This window comes from Nelumbo nucifera, chromosome 8, assembly GCF_055504915.1.
Source record: "Nelumbo nucifera cultivar China Antique chromosome 8, China Antique-T2T, whole genome shotgun sequence".
Taxonomy (NCBI): Eukaryota; Viridiplantae; Streptophyta; class Magnoliopsida; order Proteales; family Nelumbonaceae; genus Nelumbo; species Nelumbo nucifera.
The window spans coordinates 2347407-2363953 of record NC_142656.1 but is presented as its reverse complement, the minus strand read 5'-3'; the positions used below and the strand labels follow the sequence as shown (position 1 = coordinate 2363953).

Sequence of the window (16547 nt, the reverse complement as noted above, 5' to 3'; positions counted from 1 at the left end):
GGTTATATACAACAGATTTCTAAACAATCATTGAGAAATAGCTCCCCAAAGAAACTGGTTTCTGTTTAGCCCTTGTTTGGACATTCCATCAGTCAAGTTGTTTCTTGATCTTTGGATCCATTTGAATGTGGTTCTGAATTCCCCATCCAAGTATTTAATTTCTATCATAATATGTTGATATTGCCATGATATTACTGTTCTTTAACCACCTCACTATTACCTGAGAGTCCCATTCCACCTCTATATTTCTGAGATCCACCCAGCCTCAGCCCATATAGGACTGTTATCAACTTTGCTCTAATTGAGTCTCCAATGCCTATGGGTCCCGAGAAGATGGCTAGAATGATCCCATAACTGCTGAACACCCAATACCAGAATTGCCAGGGTTATCAATATTATATCCATCAAAATTTAATTTGATTTTATTGGAGGCTGGTGGACACCAATTCAGTGAGGCAATGGTTCTAGCTGAAGATGAATGTACCACACACTGCCACCCTCTAATAATGTATCTACTAAAAGGGAGCAAAAACATCATAGTTTGTTTAACCAATGCACCACTTAACCAAATTATTTTCAAGTGGTTTGTGGTGTAATAGTTGATAGTGTAATGAAGTTATATGATTCATCAAATCGTGTTACACAGGTGTAGAATCAATATCTTGTTGCATTATGTCAGAGAAAGGCTGGTGGGCACCAATTCAGTGAGGCAATGGTTCTAGCTGAAGATGAATGTACCACACACTGCCACCCTCTAATGATGTATCTACTAAAAAGGGAGCAAAACATCATAGTTTGTTTAACCAAGCACCACTTAACCAAAATATTTTCAAGTGATTGATGGTGTAATGGTTGATAGTGTAATGAAGTTATATGATTCATCAAATCTTGTTGCAGTATGTCAGTGATGCACAGGGTTATCAGTATGTCAGAGAATCAATATTGTGTTACACAGTAGACCAAGCTGCTTTGCTTCTTAAAACCCTTGACCCAGTTTGTTTAGAACACTCCAAACCAGATGCTAGAATTTGGACTCCCAACTCTTTTGGGTATCTTTTTGTGCTCTTCCTTCTTTACCCAGTTGTGTACCCCCCTAACCCTCAATCTTTCTTTTGCAAAGAAATTTGGTCTAAACCCATCCCCCCCCCCCACACACACACACAAAAGAAAAAAGTGGGAGCTCTTTGCTGGGAAGTTTCTCTTGGGAAAATAAACACCTTGGACATCCTACAAAAGAAAAGATCCAACCTTCGTATTTCCCCAAATTGGTGTATCACTGTATCCTTTGTAAAGCTAATGGAGAAAGCTGCTACCGCATGCTAATCACTTGCCCTTATGTTGTGAAACTTTGGGGGAGAAGATTTTTGGTCTTTTTGGTTGCAGGTGGACCGTTGCCCTTGCAAATTGGGGTCTCTTTGACCATACAAGCTTTCAGTGGCCTAAGAGTAGAGGGAGAGTTTTGTGGAGATGTGTTAGGGCTGCTTTGGTATGGACAGTTTGGGAGGAAAGAAATAACAAAACTTTCAATGATAAAGAGAGGGATGAGGATTCTGTCTGGGAGTGCCTGCTAATCAGGGCCATTAATTGGGCTAAAGTATCAGAACTTATTTCACATTTCTCTTTAGCTGACTTGTGGAGAAACTGGGGAGTGGTTGCAAACTCCTCTTCTACTAAGAACAAACCGGTAATTGCTTGGAAGGCTCCTGAAGAAGGCTTTATCAAGATAAACTTTGATGGTAGCAGCCTTGGCAATCCTGGGGCTTCTGGCATTGGAGGTGTGTTTAGGAATGCAGAGGGTCTGGTTGTCGCCTTGTTTTCTGACCCAATCGGAATGGGTGATGCGGTTAATGCAGAAGTCCAAGCAGTTTTACAAGGGGCACAACTGGCAAAAGATTTAAACTTTACAAGTTTGGTCGCTGAAGGAGACTCTAAATTGGTAATTGGGTGGCTGAATGAACCGGAGACTGTAGCGTGGTCATATAGGAGGGCGATGAGAAGACTTAGGTAGCTAACCTCCAATTTAATAGTTACAGTTCAATGGGAAAGGAGATCAGCTAATGGGTTCATAGATCTTTTATCCAAGCAAGGGGTGCATAGGGATCATTTATTCTGGGCTCAGTTGTAATTTTGCTTTGTTTCTGAGGCAGCACCTCGCGCCTCTCTTTGGAAACTCTATCATGTACCTTATGTTGGCTCATATTATTTATTCTTAATAAATCACTTTATTTACTTATAAAAAAAGATATGTTTTAGTTCCTAAAAAAATTAGAGTTCTACCTACTAAAATCCCTTATTTACTACAGTAGAAAAGTTTGGACAACCTGTTTTGATATAAAAACTGTAAAAGAAAGAAGAAAAGAAAGAGAAGAAAAGGTTTCAGCTAAGAAAGAGAGAGAAAAGAGAGAAAGGAGAATGGGAGAAGCTCAAAATTATTGTAGAAGCTAGCTGGAAGGTCTATATACACCTCCTCCTACAAGTCCCCATTGAGAAAAGCATTCTTCACATCAAGTTGGAAGAGTGGCCAAGAGTATGTAGCTGCTAGTGATAGAAGAATCTAAACTGAACTCATCTTTGCCATTGGTGCAAAAGTTTCTATGTAATTTATGCCATAAGTCTTGAGTATATCCTTTTGCAACCAGCCTCGCCTTGTACTTCATTGTATAAACCCATCTGCATCCAACTCTCTCCTTGCCATTAGGCAAATCCACAATCTCCCATGTTTGATTTTTAATCAATGCTTTCATTTCCTCCTGCATAGTTGTCTTCCACTTAGGTTTGGAGAGAGCCTCACTAACACTCCTAGGTATAGACACAGAGTCAAGGGAGGAAAGGAAGGCTCGGTAGGAAGGGGATAATCCACTGTAAGAAAGATAGTGTGAGATGCAATGAGTAGTACACTTCCTCTTCCCTTTTCTAAGGGCAATAGGGAGACCAAGGTCATCTGCAGTGGTGTTAGGAGCAGGGGTAATAGTATCAATAGGAACTAAACCATCAGGGGAAACAAGAGGCATACCTGGGTCTGTGTCACTCAAACTTGGAATATCCAATGAGCCAATAGGGAGTGATGTGGGTTCCTCTACTGTGGAATCAACCTCCCTGTGTTGTCATAGGCACTGTCGTGTAAAACACTGAGAGACAGAACACAATGGAGGTGGCACAGTGGGTGAGATAGGTAGGTCAAACACTGGAGTAGACAAAGGAGCTGGAATAGGAAGTGGTATTGATTGCTCACTTCTCCAAAACACTCCCCCTGAGAAGAACCCCTAAGAAAAAAGGTGTGGACTCAAAAAAGGTGACATCCATAGTAACATATCGACTCTCGGAGACTGGATCGTAACAACAATACCCCTTCTAATTTCCTACATGCCCAAGGAGACACACTTCTTCGCCTTAGGATCCAACTTTAAGCGGTGAGGACCAAGAACATGGACAAAGCATACACATCCAAACCACCCTTAAAGGAATATGGAATGCCTCCCCCTTAGGAAAAAGAAAGCTGAACGGAGTGCTATATCGAAGAACATGAAAAGGCACCCGGTTAATCAAGAACACTGTTGTAAGAACTACATCACCCCAAAAACGAATTGGAATTATAAAGCTCAACATTATGCTTCTTGCTACTTCCACAATATGTTTGTTCTTCCTTTTTGCTACACCATTTTGTTGTGGAGTGTATGTACAACTGCTCTGATGGATAACTCCATGCTCCAATAGGTATGATGCTAGGTTTTTTTTTTGAAGTATTCCCTGGCATTGTCTGATGGATAACTCCATGCTCCAAGTCATCACCATGTAGTTCTCCTGTACCCAATGGGAATGGTTAGTTTCAGGTTTCTTTTCCTCATCGGTGATATACCCCAATTTTCCATGAGCACCAATTGCCATATTTGCAGATTGTGACCATTCTAAGTAGTTTGTACCATCCAACTTGATTGTAGTGATGATTCCGGCCCCGAAGAGGTCTTCAACACCTCCTTCCCTGGATCCCATTTCTCTTGTAAATTTGTTTTCAACTCCACAGCCCTCCATAACTCCCATAATAGATTAGAAAATCAATTTGAGATGAAAAGAAAGGTATGTATCTCCTTTAGAAACTTTAAACACCCTCTTGGAACCCTAGAAGCCCCTTCCTCCAAAGATTCCTTTTTTCTGTGAGAGTGGGAGAAGAGAGAGAAGAGGTTGTCACTCCCTCTAGAGACCTCCAAAAAGGCTGGGACTTGAACCTCTCCCTTCAAAAAACCTCAAGGAACCCTAGAAAACTAGAGCACCACTTCCTAGATTGAAGAGTCCTATTAAAACAAGACTGTCCCCCTTTCTCCAGTTCTTCCTGATTTGGGGGTAAAACCCTAGACCAGCTACAAGGGATTGCAATTCCACCAAAAAAAGTAATCCAGAAACTGGGCTTACCTGAAGTCTTTAATCAGCCCTTTGCCTTATCATGCAGTTGGCCGATCTAGGGCTGCATGATGGAGCAGCTCAAGAAATCTTTGAACTTGCTCTGATACCAAGTTGAAAAGTTTGGACAACCTATTTTGATATATAAAAACTGTAAAAGAAAGAAGAAAAGAAAAAGAAAAGGTTTCAGCTGAGGAGAGAGAAGAGAGATAGAAGAGAATGGGAGAAGCTTAGAATTAGGTCTGGCCACCCCTTTCATTAGATTATGTACTCATAAATAAAAGAGAGTACAAAGACAAGTATGCCCTTAGTAAGTCGGCTACTTGTTAGAAGTTAACTCTTAACTTAAAACATAAACTAATGGGCCTAAGGCCCAATAACTCACTAACTATGCTATGTAAATAAAAAACATGTTATTATCAGCCCAAAATCAACAACTACATTGGAGCTCCAAATTTGCCCTTCAGTTATGAATAATGCAGTCCATTTTATATCAAGTGATTCTTCTATTGAATAATATTCTTGTGCATGTGTTGGTGGTTGCAGGGTGTGTCCACCAGTACAATTCATTGAACTCTCAACCTGATGTCTTGAAATCATTGTATTCTGCTCTTCAACCATCAAGTTCTTTGGAAGAGTTAAGGTAGTGGTATGTTTTAATTTTATTGCAAATTCATAAATATATATGATTTATCTACTTGATGATTATAATATCAGTATTTGTTAAACTGTAATAAGTCAATAGTGGCATTAATACCATTGATGCAAAAGTTGAACTCCACTTCCAAATAAGCTATTTGATAGTGAAAAATATTACATCAATTTCTGTAAAGTATTTGAACATTTTGGTTCATCAGGTATCATGATGGTGGTCGACTCTCTGATCAACAAATGGCTTTGTTGCAATATCAACGGGAAAATCTTCATTACTTGAGTGAAGAGGTATATATTGCTTTAGAAACAATAATTAATTTAGGTTAGGTGGTACATCACATCATAATTAGCAATTCCTTGTAATGCTGCTACCTGATACTTTTTGTTTTCATTTTTTGGTCCAAAGATCTGATGAATTGTAAGCTGCACCAATTTAATTGGTTAATTTATAGCATCTAATTTACAATACGTTCTATCCCTAAAGATGATCTGAATGTTTAGACTGGTAATGTATGATCTTGAACCATGTTTCTTCAGATTCTTCGCCTACAAGAATGCTTAAGCAAGTATGAACGCTCTAATGATGGAAGCACACCACAGGTAATCTTCAGCTTGTAAAGTCTGTTGTTCAATTTTAGAAGCATGCATTATTCATTTGGTTCAGTTTGGAAGGTATTTTTTTAAATGGTTTTGGGAGGTGGGAAGGAGGGATCATCTATGGCATCTTATAGGAGCTAGCACAGCAAAGGAACTTAAAGTAGGAAGACAATGAAAAAGTTCCATTAGGTTCCGATACATAACCCAACTTAAAGTGTAAGGGTATAGATTTATAAAAGACCATGAACCCGGTTCAACCTGCCTAAACAAATGGCTAACCCACTTTATAAGGTAATTCAAGATAAGAGACCAGTGGCAAACAGCTGACAAATAACTGGCCACCACTTGTTGACATGGCAAGAAGATTCTAGAAAAGGACCTTTTAGGTTAAAGGAAAAAATATAAATGGGGGACCCATTTCTGATTGGGGCCCCAGATTTTGCTCTCACACCCAGACCCCAATCTCTCTCTCTTCACACACACACCCTATATATTATTGATTATATAGAGAAAAACAGGTTTACAATCCAGGGCTTAGTACCTGGAACCCCCCCCCCCATGGTATTATACAGCCTAGAACAAATGGTCCCTAGATATCCCTTGCTTGGCAAAGAAATCTGCACTGCCAAGCTATTTGCCAACCTTCTCACCCAAGAAAATGTTGCTTCAAACTCCCTGAATATGCTTTTAATCTCTCTTGGGCCTTGTCTATATGTCCATACTCATTGATTACCACCCTACAATCAAGATATTACTAGCTTTGAGTCCCCTTCTACCTCCACTCTTCTGAGTGTATGGAGAATTCAAATATTCCTGTATTTGTCAAGTAATATATAATGGATCATAGAGTCCTTATCACATAAATTCTTGGCACAGTTTGATCTGATTATTCAAAAAGTTGGATTTAGGCCCTAATAATCATGCTCAGACTGGCAATTGTATAACCAAATAGCTGTGGATGCCCCTAGTCCACAGCCCAAGCCCATGCTTTGACTATGGTACTTCAGCATTTTGTTTATATCCTGCAGTAATCAAATTGTTTCTAAAGCTTGGTGCTGGTAAATATATAGTTAAAATTCTTAACTAAGTAATGCTACATGTTTCTAATATGTACATCTCTTCATTTTTCTGATCTAATTTTAAATCCCTTTATTGTGGAACCATTTTGTCAACTATTTGATCCATGTTTAGAATGACCATTTGATGATATGGACCTTTTGTTCTGTACCCCCTTTATGTAGGTTGATCTTGCCCATCTATTAGCAGCTCGTGATCAGGAACTACGAGCACTATCTGCTGAGGTAATACATTGGCTATATGAATTGCATCCAATAACTCAATTCTCTTATGGTTTCCCTGTAGAACCTTCTCTTTCTGTCTTCATTTTCCAGATTCTAATCATATTGATCTAGTTACTGTTTATGTCCTTTCTTTGTGTCATTATCATTAGTATACCTTTTTTCCTTTTAGTTTACTGAGTTCCTATTCTCCTTTATTTAATCAAGTTTTTGTTTCTGGATGTTGATGCAGTCTTAGCCACATGTCTAAGATTATCCCTTGTAAGTGCGTTGTTTTTAAATTAAGGCATTAAACCTTGGATAACTAACATTATTCAGGAAAAGAAAATATCTTTGCAAATTACAAGGTGGAGTATAAGGTAACAAGAAAATAGGTATTATTGAAATCAGCACTGGCAACTATTTCTAAAACTTCTCCAAGAAACTGATGGTTTTCTAGAGTCTCAACACCTCTGAAGGGTCTGGCATTGACAGCAAAGAAATAAGGCAAAAGCAGGACTTTATTCCAAATCCCATAATCCTCTTCTACAATGGTATTATGGACCTTATATTGCCTTAAAGACTCCCATAGCACAACTCCTTATGTATGGATTGAATGATTTTGAAAGTGACTAAAGCTCCTGAGAAAACTTTTTGAGAATAGGATTTTTATCCATTACAAGTTTATGAAATTTTCTAAAGACAAACCTTTATAACCAATAGGAAACAAAATAAATCCTTGAACTGAAATTCTAACTTGAGAGCCTAGATACGATGAAAAGAGGGTGGAAATGCTACTCATTATCGTCCATGAATTGACTATAACTCGCTCAATTTTGTTTGAATAATGTGATCTTGGAGTTGTTGATAGGTAGTCAAACAACCTTCCTGGTGACACTAAAATCAATAACAAGCAAATTTTAAATCCCCCATCGTCAGATTTAGGTCCTAAGTAAAATTACAGATCAGGATGATTCTCTCTCCAATTTTGGATATCCCACATTAGGAAACATGTTCAGTATGATTATTAGAACTAATAAAATGCCTTATGAGTGAAAAGCACAATTATCTCTATATACAAGGGCATAGGCAATATACAAAGTTGTAATAATTAGCCTCATTAAGCTTATGAGTCATACTATAATACTTCTTTTTAAAAGGTAATGTATTAAACAAGAAATAAAAAGAGTACACAAGAAGTATACTATAAATAAAAAAGAGTATACAAGAAGTATACTATAAGATGCAGCCAAGGCTGCTTCAAATTACAAAAAGCTTTTCCAACAAAAAACCAGAAAAAAAAAAACACAACTTGGGCCAAGACTAAAGGAACCCCTGCGCCCTCAAATAGGGATTAGGCCTACAAAACAGCCAAAAGCAGGCCAATGCCCAAACAAACAAAGGAGCACACAACAAAACCTTACATATTAGCCAAGCAGAATCACAAAAACCAAGTGAAAACAATCACCCCAGAGAAGGCAAAAAAAGCCTGAACTACCTAACCCAGGAGTGCTAGCCTTACTCTTCCTCTCCTGCCTCTACCTTGGATGCTTCTGCCTCTCCCTTTAGGAGTTGATCTTTTCTTTTTGTGCCTACATGAGCCTCTCTAGCCCTTCTACTACCGGGAAGATAATCTGTCATGGAGCAATCCAAACAGAGGCTATCATGATCTGCCTTGGAGTCTAAGATAGAACTAGCAGCACAAGACAGAACTTGGTTCTTTGGCAAAACATTCTCCTTGGTCCACAGCCACTCTTGTATTTGAGCCTCTTGATCAACATCAAAACTCACCCCAAGGAAACTACCAAAACTCAACATATGCTCCACTCGATCCTCAGAGGCAATGGAAGTCATGGGACCAGCCTCTTATGCTACTTCAAGTCTCCCTTGACATGAAGGTACAACTTGGATTGCTGGATCTAAACTAAAAGGAGAAGTCTATGAGAGAAAAGGAACAATCTCAGAAGCAAGGAGAATGTCTGCAGCATCCTCCATATCTGCATCCGTAAGCTCCTCGGGCTCATTGGTGTATCGCCAAGCTTGCTCAGAGATGGGAGTACTCTGAATACCATGAGGCCTCTTAATGGCCTTTAGCCTTTGCCAAATAGAAGCTAGAGGGACTAAACTAGGGTCTTGAGACAAGTTTGGCTTGGAAGTGAGAAGCGGGGTAGATGCAGCACCTGTACAGAAAACAAAGGAGATAAATGCGATCGGGTCAATTTTCAGCATTGGAGTCGGATTCAGGTGGCAATCTGATCCAAGAGTCAACAAAATTGCTTGCAAAACAGAAAAAGATGGTGCCTGATCAAAAAATGAATCACGCATCAGAAGATAGGATGAAATAGGACAAGAAACTGAAACAATCTGAAGCTCAATCACCAAATGTTCAGGTGGAGTCAAATCGTCCATTGCCACAACAGTCACCTTGGTGCCACCACCACCAGTGAGAACAGAAGAGGGATGATGTTTCCTCCTCCTAGGTTGATGTCTCTGGTAATTTCTAAAAACACTATTAATGTGATCCATCATAGGAGAATGCTTGCAAAAATTGTGATTAAAGGCCACCCTAGAGTGATCAATGTTGAAAAAAGTATTTTCTAAATGTTATAACTCCTTGCCTTAAAGTGGGGTAGGAAAGGATCCCATTGAACTACAACCCCTGCATGGGTGAGCATGGCTGGCCTCTGAGATCTGCACCTCAACACCTTCCACTACTAAACGAAGAAGATAGTGAACCCCCCCTCCTAACTACCAACTCAGTGACTTTAGGAATGTTGTGGACTGCTTTGCTCCAAATCAGCATGTGAATGGACTCAACATTCTTCCAGGCGAAGCTCACTGGATCTGTAGAAATGAAACCCCCAACTGCATCACCGATCTCCTTGAAAATTGGACACCAGGCATCAAGAGGATTCTAGACCCTTGAATCCACTATCATTTGTAACCACTCTTCTGTCTTTAAGAACAACTAGTTGGTGACCACAGAGAGAGGCACGCTGCCCATTAACAGAAGAAATGCCAGAGTGCAGAGCACCATGGGCTTCCACCTCAGAAGAGAAGCAGAGGAACAATTTACCTATAGCTTCCTAACAATTGTTTTCTATGAAGTACACCAAGTTAGGAGGCCCACCTCTCGACCTCCACCACATCTGGGTAGCAACCAGAAAACTGGATCACCAAGCAATGGCGGAGAAATTCTTCTCGTTCCCAAAGTCCAACTTCTGAAACAAAAACCTTGTTCATGGTCCCTTGCACATGAATGGCAGCGCAACCAATCTCCAAAACACCTAATTCTGCCATGGTTCTAGGAAAGAAGACTGAGATGACTAAGAAATCAAACTACCATATTGAAAAACTATGATGGGAAAATCAATCATGGAAGTTACTCTTTGCTTAGGAGATTTGAAAAGTTTAGGGAGCAGAGGAGAGATCTCCACTTGGTATTTATTGATTTAGAAAGAGCATATGATCAGGTCCCTAGAGAAGCCATTTAGTGGGTTTTGGGAAAGAAAAGGAGTTTCAAGTAGATATATTAATATCATCAGGGATATGTGTGTCTTTACCAAAAAAAATCAGGGATATGTGTGGGCAATATACCCAGTGTGAGAACTCAAGAAGAGGAGATGATAGATTTTCTAATCACAATGGGTTTACACCAAGGATCTGCACTTAATTCATATCTTTTGGCATTAGTTATGGATAAATTGATGAGACATTTACAAGAGGAGGTCCCATGGTGTTTGTAGTTGCTAATAATATAGTATTGTTTGATAAGACCAAGGATGGGATGAATAAACTGGAATAAAATAAGGATGCTTTAGAATCAAATGATTTTAAATTGAGTGAAATTAAAGCAGAACAGGTTGCAACTTTAATAAAATGGAAAAACCAGGAACAGGACCAGTTCCAGGTCATTGCCTGGACTTGTTTTCAAAACATTGGTCTAAAGTAGGAGAAATCAGTCAAAATATCGATCATGTAGAGGACAACAGGGTTTAGTCCATCACCTCAGATGGTCTTTTCACTTGTGCTTCTTTTTTCAACTTCTTAGTTCAGCCTTCAACCTTGGGGGTAAATTTCCCGATGAAAGGAATTTGGAGTAAGCCAATCCCTCCTAAAATCCAGGAACTTTGTTGGGAAGTTTTCCTTGGAAAGATTAACACTTGTAATATGTTGCAGAAAAGAAGGGAAAATAAGTGCCTATCTCCTCACATGTGCTTTCTGTGCAAGAACAACGGTGAAACCATCTCCCATATCTTTTTATCCTGTCCTTCTGTACTTTGTATTTGGGAGCATCTTTATTCTCTCTTTGGGTGCAGGTGGACTCTTCCTCAGTATGTGGTGGATCTCTTTGACCCAAACTTCTTGAGAGAACCAAAGAAAAGGGGAAGAGTTACATGGAAAGCAGTGAGAGCTGCCATGTTATGGACTGTATAGGAAGAAAGGAATGGGAGGATTTTTAGTGAAAAGAGTAGAGCAGAAATGGAATTTTTTATTTGATGAAAATTAAAGTGGCACATGGGGTGAAGACCCTGGAGGATTTCCAAGGTTTATCAACAAATGACATTTTGAGAACTTGGAAGGAAGTGGCTTTATTGGCTCAAGCCAAGGAAAGAGTAAATATGGAATGGAGACCCCCATCAACCAACTTTGTGAAACTCAAATTTGCTGGGAGTTATATTGGTAGTCAGGTTGTGACTGGGCTGGGAGGGGCGTTCAGAGACATAGAAGGAAAGGTTTTAGCACTGTATTCAGGGCCATTAACAGATGGTAATGCACGGAAGCAGAACTGTGTGGATTACTCCATGGGTTAAAATTTGCTAGGCAATTCGGTTTCCACAACTTGGAGGTGGAAGGGGACTCTTAGGTGGTCATTTCATGGACAAGATGTAGCTCCCAATTCCCATCGGTCTATAGACATACTTTTCAGCAAATAGAAAGCATATCAAGGGAGCTGAATGTTGTTTTTAGAGAAGATCAGCAAATGGGATGGTGGATGTTTTGGCCAAACAAGGGACAGCAAGGCACCAAATGTTTTGGGCAAAATTATAAATTATAGGGTTTGTCTTTAAGGTAGAAAACTCCACCTATTTGTAATATTTGAACTCGATATTAATAAAATCATTTTTACTGATAAAAAAAATATATATTGATCATGTGGTTTCGTCCCCTCTTCTTTTCTGGCATGTTAATGATTGGGAGGATGATTCCTTGGTAACTCTTTTGTCTCACCCGAATAAATTCACCATTCAACTTTGGAAGGATACAAGATTCCAGCAGCTGATCAGAATAGTGTATTTTCTATCAAGTCTTTCTATGATTCACTCATCGGCCCAATGGTGGAATTCTTCCCAAGTTCCCATGGAAGTTGATATGGGAGGCCTGTGTTCCTAGAGTGTCCTTATGGAGAGCCCCTTGGATAAGATCTTGACAATCAAACATCTGGTTTCTAGGGGAAAAGTCTGGAGATCGAAAGCACCCTTTGTGACCAGGACCAGGGCTCAACTTTCCATCTATTCAACAACTCATAGAGAGCCGCCCTTATCTTTTCACAGCCATCAAGTGACTGGTAGCAGGGTTAAAATCCTATGGAATCTTCTCTGTTTCACCCTATATATGGGTGTATGGAAAGAGAAACAGCAAGATCTTTGACTGGAAAAAGGTCTTCATCTGAAATTATAACTGGAACAACTGAAAGATCCCTGGTTAGGTGGGCTTCAGGCTTCAGCATTAAATGATTTTGAAGGTTTTTTATTCCAACATGTCAGGCAAAATTCAGAAATTTGATTTCTCTTTTGATGTATAGAATTGATTTGTGTTGGATGTGCATGTTGACCATGGTTTCATTCAAACTAACCATGTATAACTTTTCGTATCTCTTAGGATTTTCCCCTTTTGGCTGTAGCATATCAGTATCAATCTTACTATATATTAAAAAAAGTCAATAGAGCTAAACTGATTGATGACTTTGTTTATTTTTGTGACACTGAGTTGTGTAAACATCAAGCTGTCTTGCATTGTGTGTATCTACATGCAAGTGTGTTGTGAAAACATTTGTTTCTCAAACATGTTCTGATGATACCAAATACGTTGGCAGATATTAAGATCCTTTTCTTGTTGCAGATGAATCAAGTGCAATCAGAGCTACTACTTGCTCGTAATCTGCTTGCTGAGAGGGATTCTGAGATCCAACAAATTCGCACCACCAACAATCAGGTATTGTTCTAAATATCAGTGCTCAAGGGTACGCAATATATCTGTTTTACTTATACCTCGGGGTTTTGGTCAAATACTAAAACTTCTGCTCAGGTTTCTTGTTAATGTACTCATGTCATCCCTTGTTTGGTATTGAGTTACTTGTCCCACCCACTCACTAACATGTTGTCTGCTTTAGTGAAGGAAAATGCTCAGGTGACATTTAAAACTTTTCAAAAGTCTATTTACCTATTTTTGGTACCTTGTATATTATATGAACAATAGTACCCTCGTTTGTATCTCTTGGAGGGACAAGCTTTTTCCATCATAGTGTTAAGGTGTGAATTAAAAATTCAATACTGGTTTGAGAAAAAATAAAACAAAACAAATTTTGATATAGTAGAACAGTAATTAGTGCTTATTAATTTTATAATATATGTTAGAAGCAAAACTAGTATTTTTTATAATTAAGGGCAATTTGGTAAAATATGTATTTCCAATCTTTTCCGTTAAGAAGCCCCCTGTAGTTTTGTGGTCTGAGGGGATACAAGTTGTTAAGTAAAGCTGAGAAGCAGTATAAGCATTTGACTGAAACTCTGTCATATGAACACCTTTTTATTCAATTAGTTCACTTCCTAGTTTTTTGTATCTTTTTCTTAGTATGCTCATTTGGTTTTCAAGATCTTTCTTTTTCTTTTGTTTTGGTTGAAAATGCTGTAACAGTATGTTGAGGAGAATGAAAGGCTTAGAGCTATTCTGGGTGAATGGAGTGCTCGAGCAGCAAAGGTACTAACTACTCGGTTATGAACTTATGATCGTTATTCTTCAATTATTCTAAGAGGTTACTTACAAATTGAATCCTCAATTCATTATTGCATGCCCTTAAATATGGTTTCCTCAAGCCATTTGGAAATGGATGTCAGATGGTTCAGTTGTGTATTATTAACAGTTGTTTTTTGCTATTTTATTATTAACAGCTTGAACGTGCATTAGAGGCAGAGCGAATGTCAAATTTGGATTTGCAAAAGAAGATATCAAAGCTAAGAGACCAACCAACTGAATCAACCAAAAATAGAGGTTAAGCACTTCGGGTTGAAGTAAACGAATCTGTTGTGCCTTTGTTTGTACAGTTCTCTTCTTTCTTTTCTTTCCCTCATTTTTCAGTGTTTAAAGAAACAAGAAATTCACACTAGCGTTCTCATAAATGGTAGAGAAATAGATGTAAAAATCATGAAATTATTTTCTTATTTGCAGAACATCAAAATTTCCATTTTTCCAACATAATTTGATACTTTATAAGTGGGTATATACGACCTTGTTCTGATCGATTCTCCATTTGAAGTCTTTCCTGGAGACAAATGGAGTAATGACTCTGATTTTCTAAATTGTAAAAGCTTGTGCATCTGGGATGCTGACTAAAGAACAATATAAATGGTTAATAATGCAGATTATTATCAATTAGGATAATAACGTCAAATGTGCAATCTTAATGTCCAATGTCAAAAAAAAATGATTTGGAAAGAACAATAATTCCAATCTTTGTAGTAACTTGATTGCTAGTCAAACTATGAGTTCATAGTTCATTCGATCCGTCAGTGAGGCCGATTATGTGTCATTGGCCTAACCAACTGAATTTATCATACAAATGTTTTTAAACAGCAGGCATGGTGTGTTGTTAGGCGTAGGCCATAAAGCACACTGAAAGCTGACGTGCTTGTCAGGTTTTGAGCTGACCCATTCCAAAGCAGGAAGCGCCCGATGTACTTATAGCAATTTGACTTGCAAGAGCTGTAACCCTAATTCCAGTATAATGCCAACGCTAATTCCAGTATGTTTCATTTTTTGTTTTTGTTTTGATCAATAACAGAAACTGTATTAAGAATTATGAAGCTTTAGTACAAAAAGGGGGAGATAGAGTCTCATCTCCCCATCAGAAAATTAAAATGAAAGATTAAAAATTAACCCAAAAAATAGCCTCCCTATTCACCCCTTGCTTGGCCAAACCCATCTGCAAAAGAATTAGTAGTCCTTTTCACCCAGCTCAACTGTATCTCAATGCCTTTACATAGCCATAAGAATTTTTTCTTTTTATTATTGTAACTCTACAAGCCACTGCTCTCTTTCTTCAACCAGCTAATCACCACCTTTGAATCACCTTCCAAAATCAGCTGACTGATATTTAGTTCCCTTGCCCTTTGAACCCCTTCCAAAGCTGCAAGGATCTCAGCCCTAATAGAGTCTCCTTCTCCAATAGGGCCTGAGAACAGAGCAATAACAATCCCTTCCTCATTCCTGAAAACTCCCCCAATCCCAGAGGGCATTGGATTCCAGTATGTTTCATGATCATGTTCGTGGGGTTGGTTTGAAGCAAAAAGTTTTCTTTCTGCATGAGCTCACCATCTAAGCCTCTTATCCTGCCTTGTCCGATACTGTCTTTGGTGTCATTTTAATCAATAAATAATCGGTATCATCACCAGACTTCAGTGAAGTTTAGAGAAAAAAGAGACTTCTTACATTAACAACTTGTGCATTCAAATGGTAGCTGAATCAGCGCTTATTTTTTTGGGGGGCCAAAACGAACTAGCTGAGCCAGTTGGCACCTTCACAGAGCTGCATTTCAATAAGCATTATTAGTGGACTATATTTTTAAACACGAGACAGCAACAGAAATTCTATTGAGAATTGTAGAGCTGGAAATGGAGCCTGTATACAAAAGCCTCGGGATCTTTTCATCTTGGTTTAGGGGGAGGGCAGTCGAGGCTTCCAAATACCAAATTCCAATCCCGCGGTTTAAGCTCTAAGAGGACGGATCCGTTGGGTCAAATAAAGGTTGTGTTGCTAAATGCTAATTAATAATTTGTTGGCAGGTAATAACATTCAAACCTCCAGAAAACAAAAACCCATTGCCCAATGCTGAATTGCTGACGGCGATTCCTTCGATCCATTCACTGTGCCATAGCTTGTGTAGGTCAGTTGGGAGCATGGTTTTAGCTTTTCAAACTTTAAGCCTTAGTTTTATGTTTTAACTCAATGGCAGTCTCATTAATGACTTGGTTTTGTTGGAGCATGAAGTAAACAAAATTCTCCATCATTTTAGTCCATGAACCTCAAATCTCAATGGATCGATCCTCTCGTTGTCCAATCACCTAATGGCTAATTTTTGAGCCAGTATGACAAACAAAGGCCTAAGCGGGTTATTATGTTGCTAGATATCTCGTGTCTCCGATAAAAAACTGGCAATCACTCCATGAGACTTCATCTATATTTATTTACGTGGATGAATTCAAGGCCCAACATGATCGATCCACTTGAAACTCAATTTTTAGTTCAACAGATCCTGCCTCTAAAAAAAATTGGGCGATTGGCGGTATAAATTATTCGGTAGGGTTAGAAACGGTGTGACATTACGTGAATCAACTAAACCCTACC

At 38.8% G+C, this 16547-nt stretch overlaps 1 protein-coding gene across 1 annotated transcript in view; it reads left to right on the top strand.

Moving 5' to 3' along the window:
• The window catches only part of LOC104600551 (protein FIP1-like), a 57202-nt gene extending 42776 nt beyond the window's left edge, over positions 1-14426 (top strand). The window contains exons 8-14 of the mRNA XM_088892962.1: positions 4942-5038; positions 5253-5337; positions 5587-5649; positions 6888-6947; positions 13047-13139; positions 13842-13904; positions 14096-14426. Coding sequence (XP_088749088.1) covers positions 4942-5038; positions 5253-5337; positions 5587-5649; positions 6888-6947; positions 13047-13139; positions 13842-13904; positions 14096-14200 — 566 coding nt within the window. The 3' untranslated portion in view covers positions 14201-14426. The remainder of the gene's footprint in view (positions 1-4941; positions 5039-5252; positions 5338-5586; positions 5650-6887; positions 6948-13046; positions 13140-13841; positions 13905-14095) is intronic.
• Positions 14427-16547: the final 2121 nt, after the last annotated feature.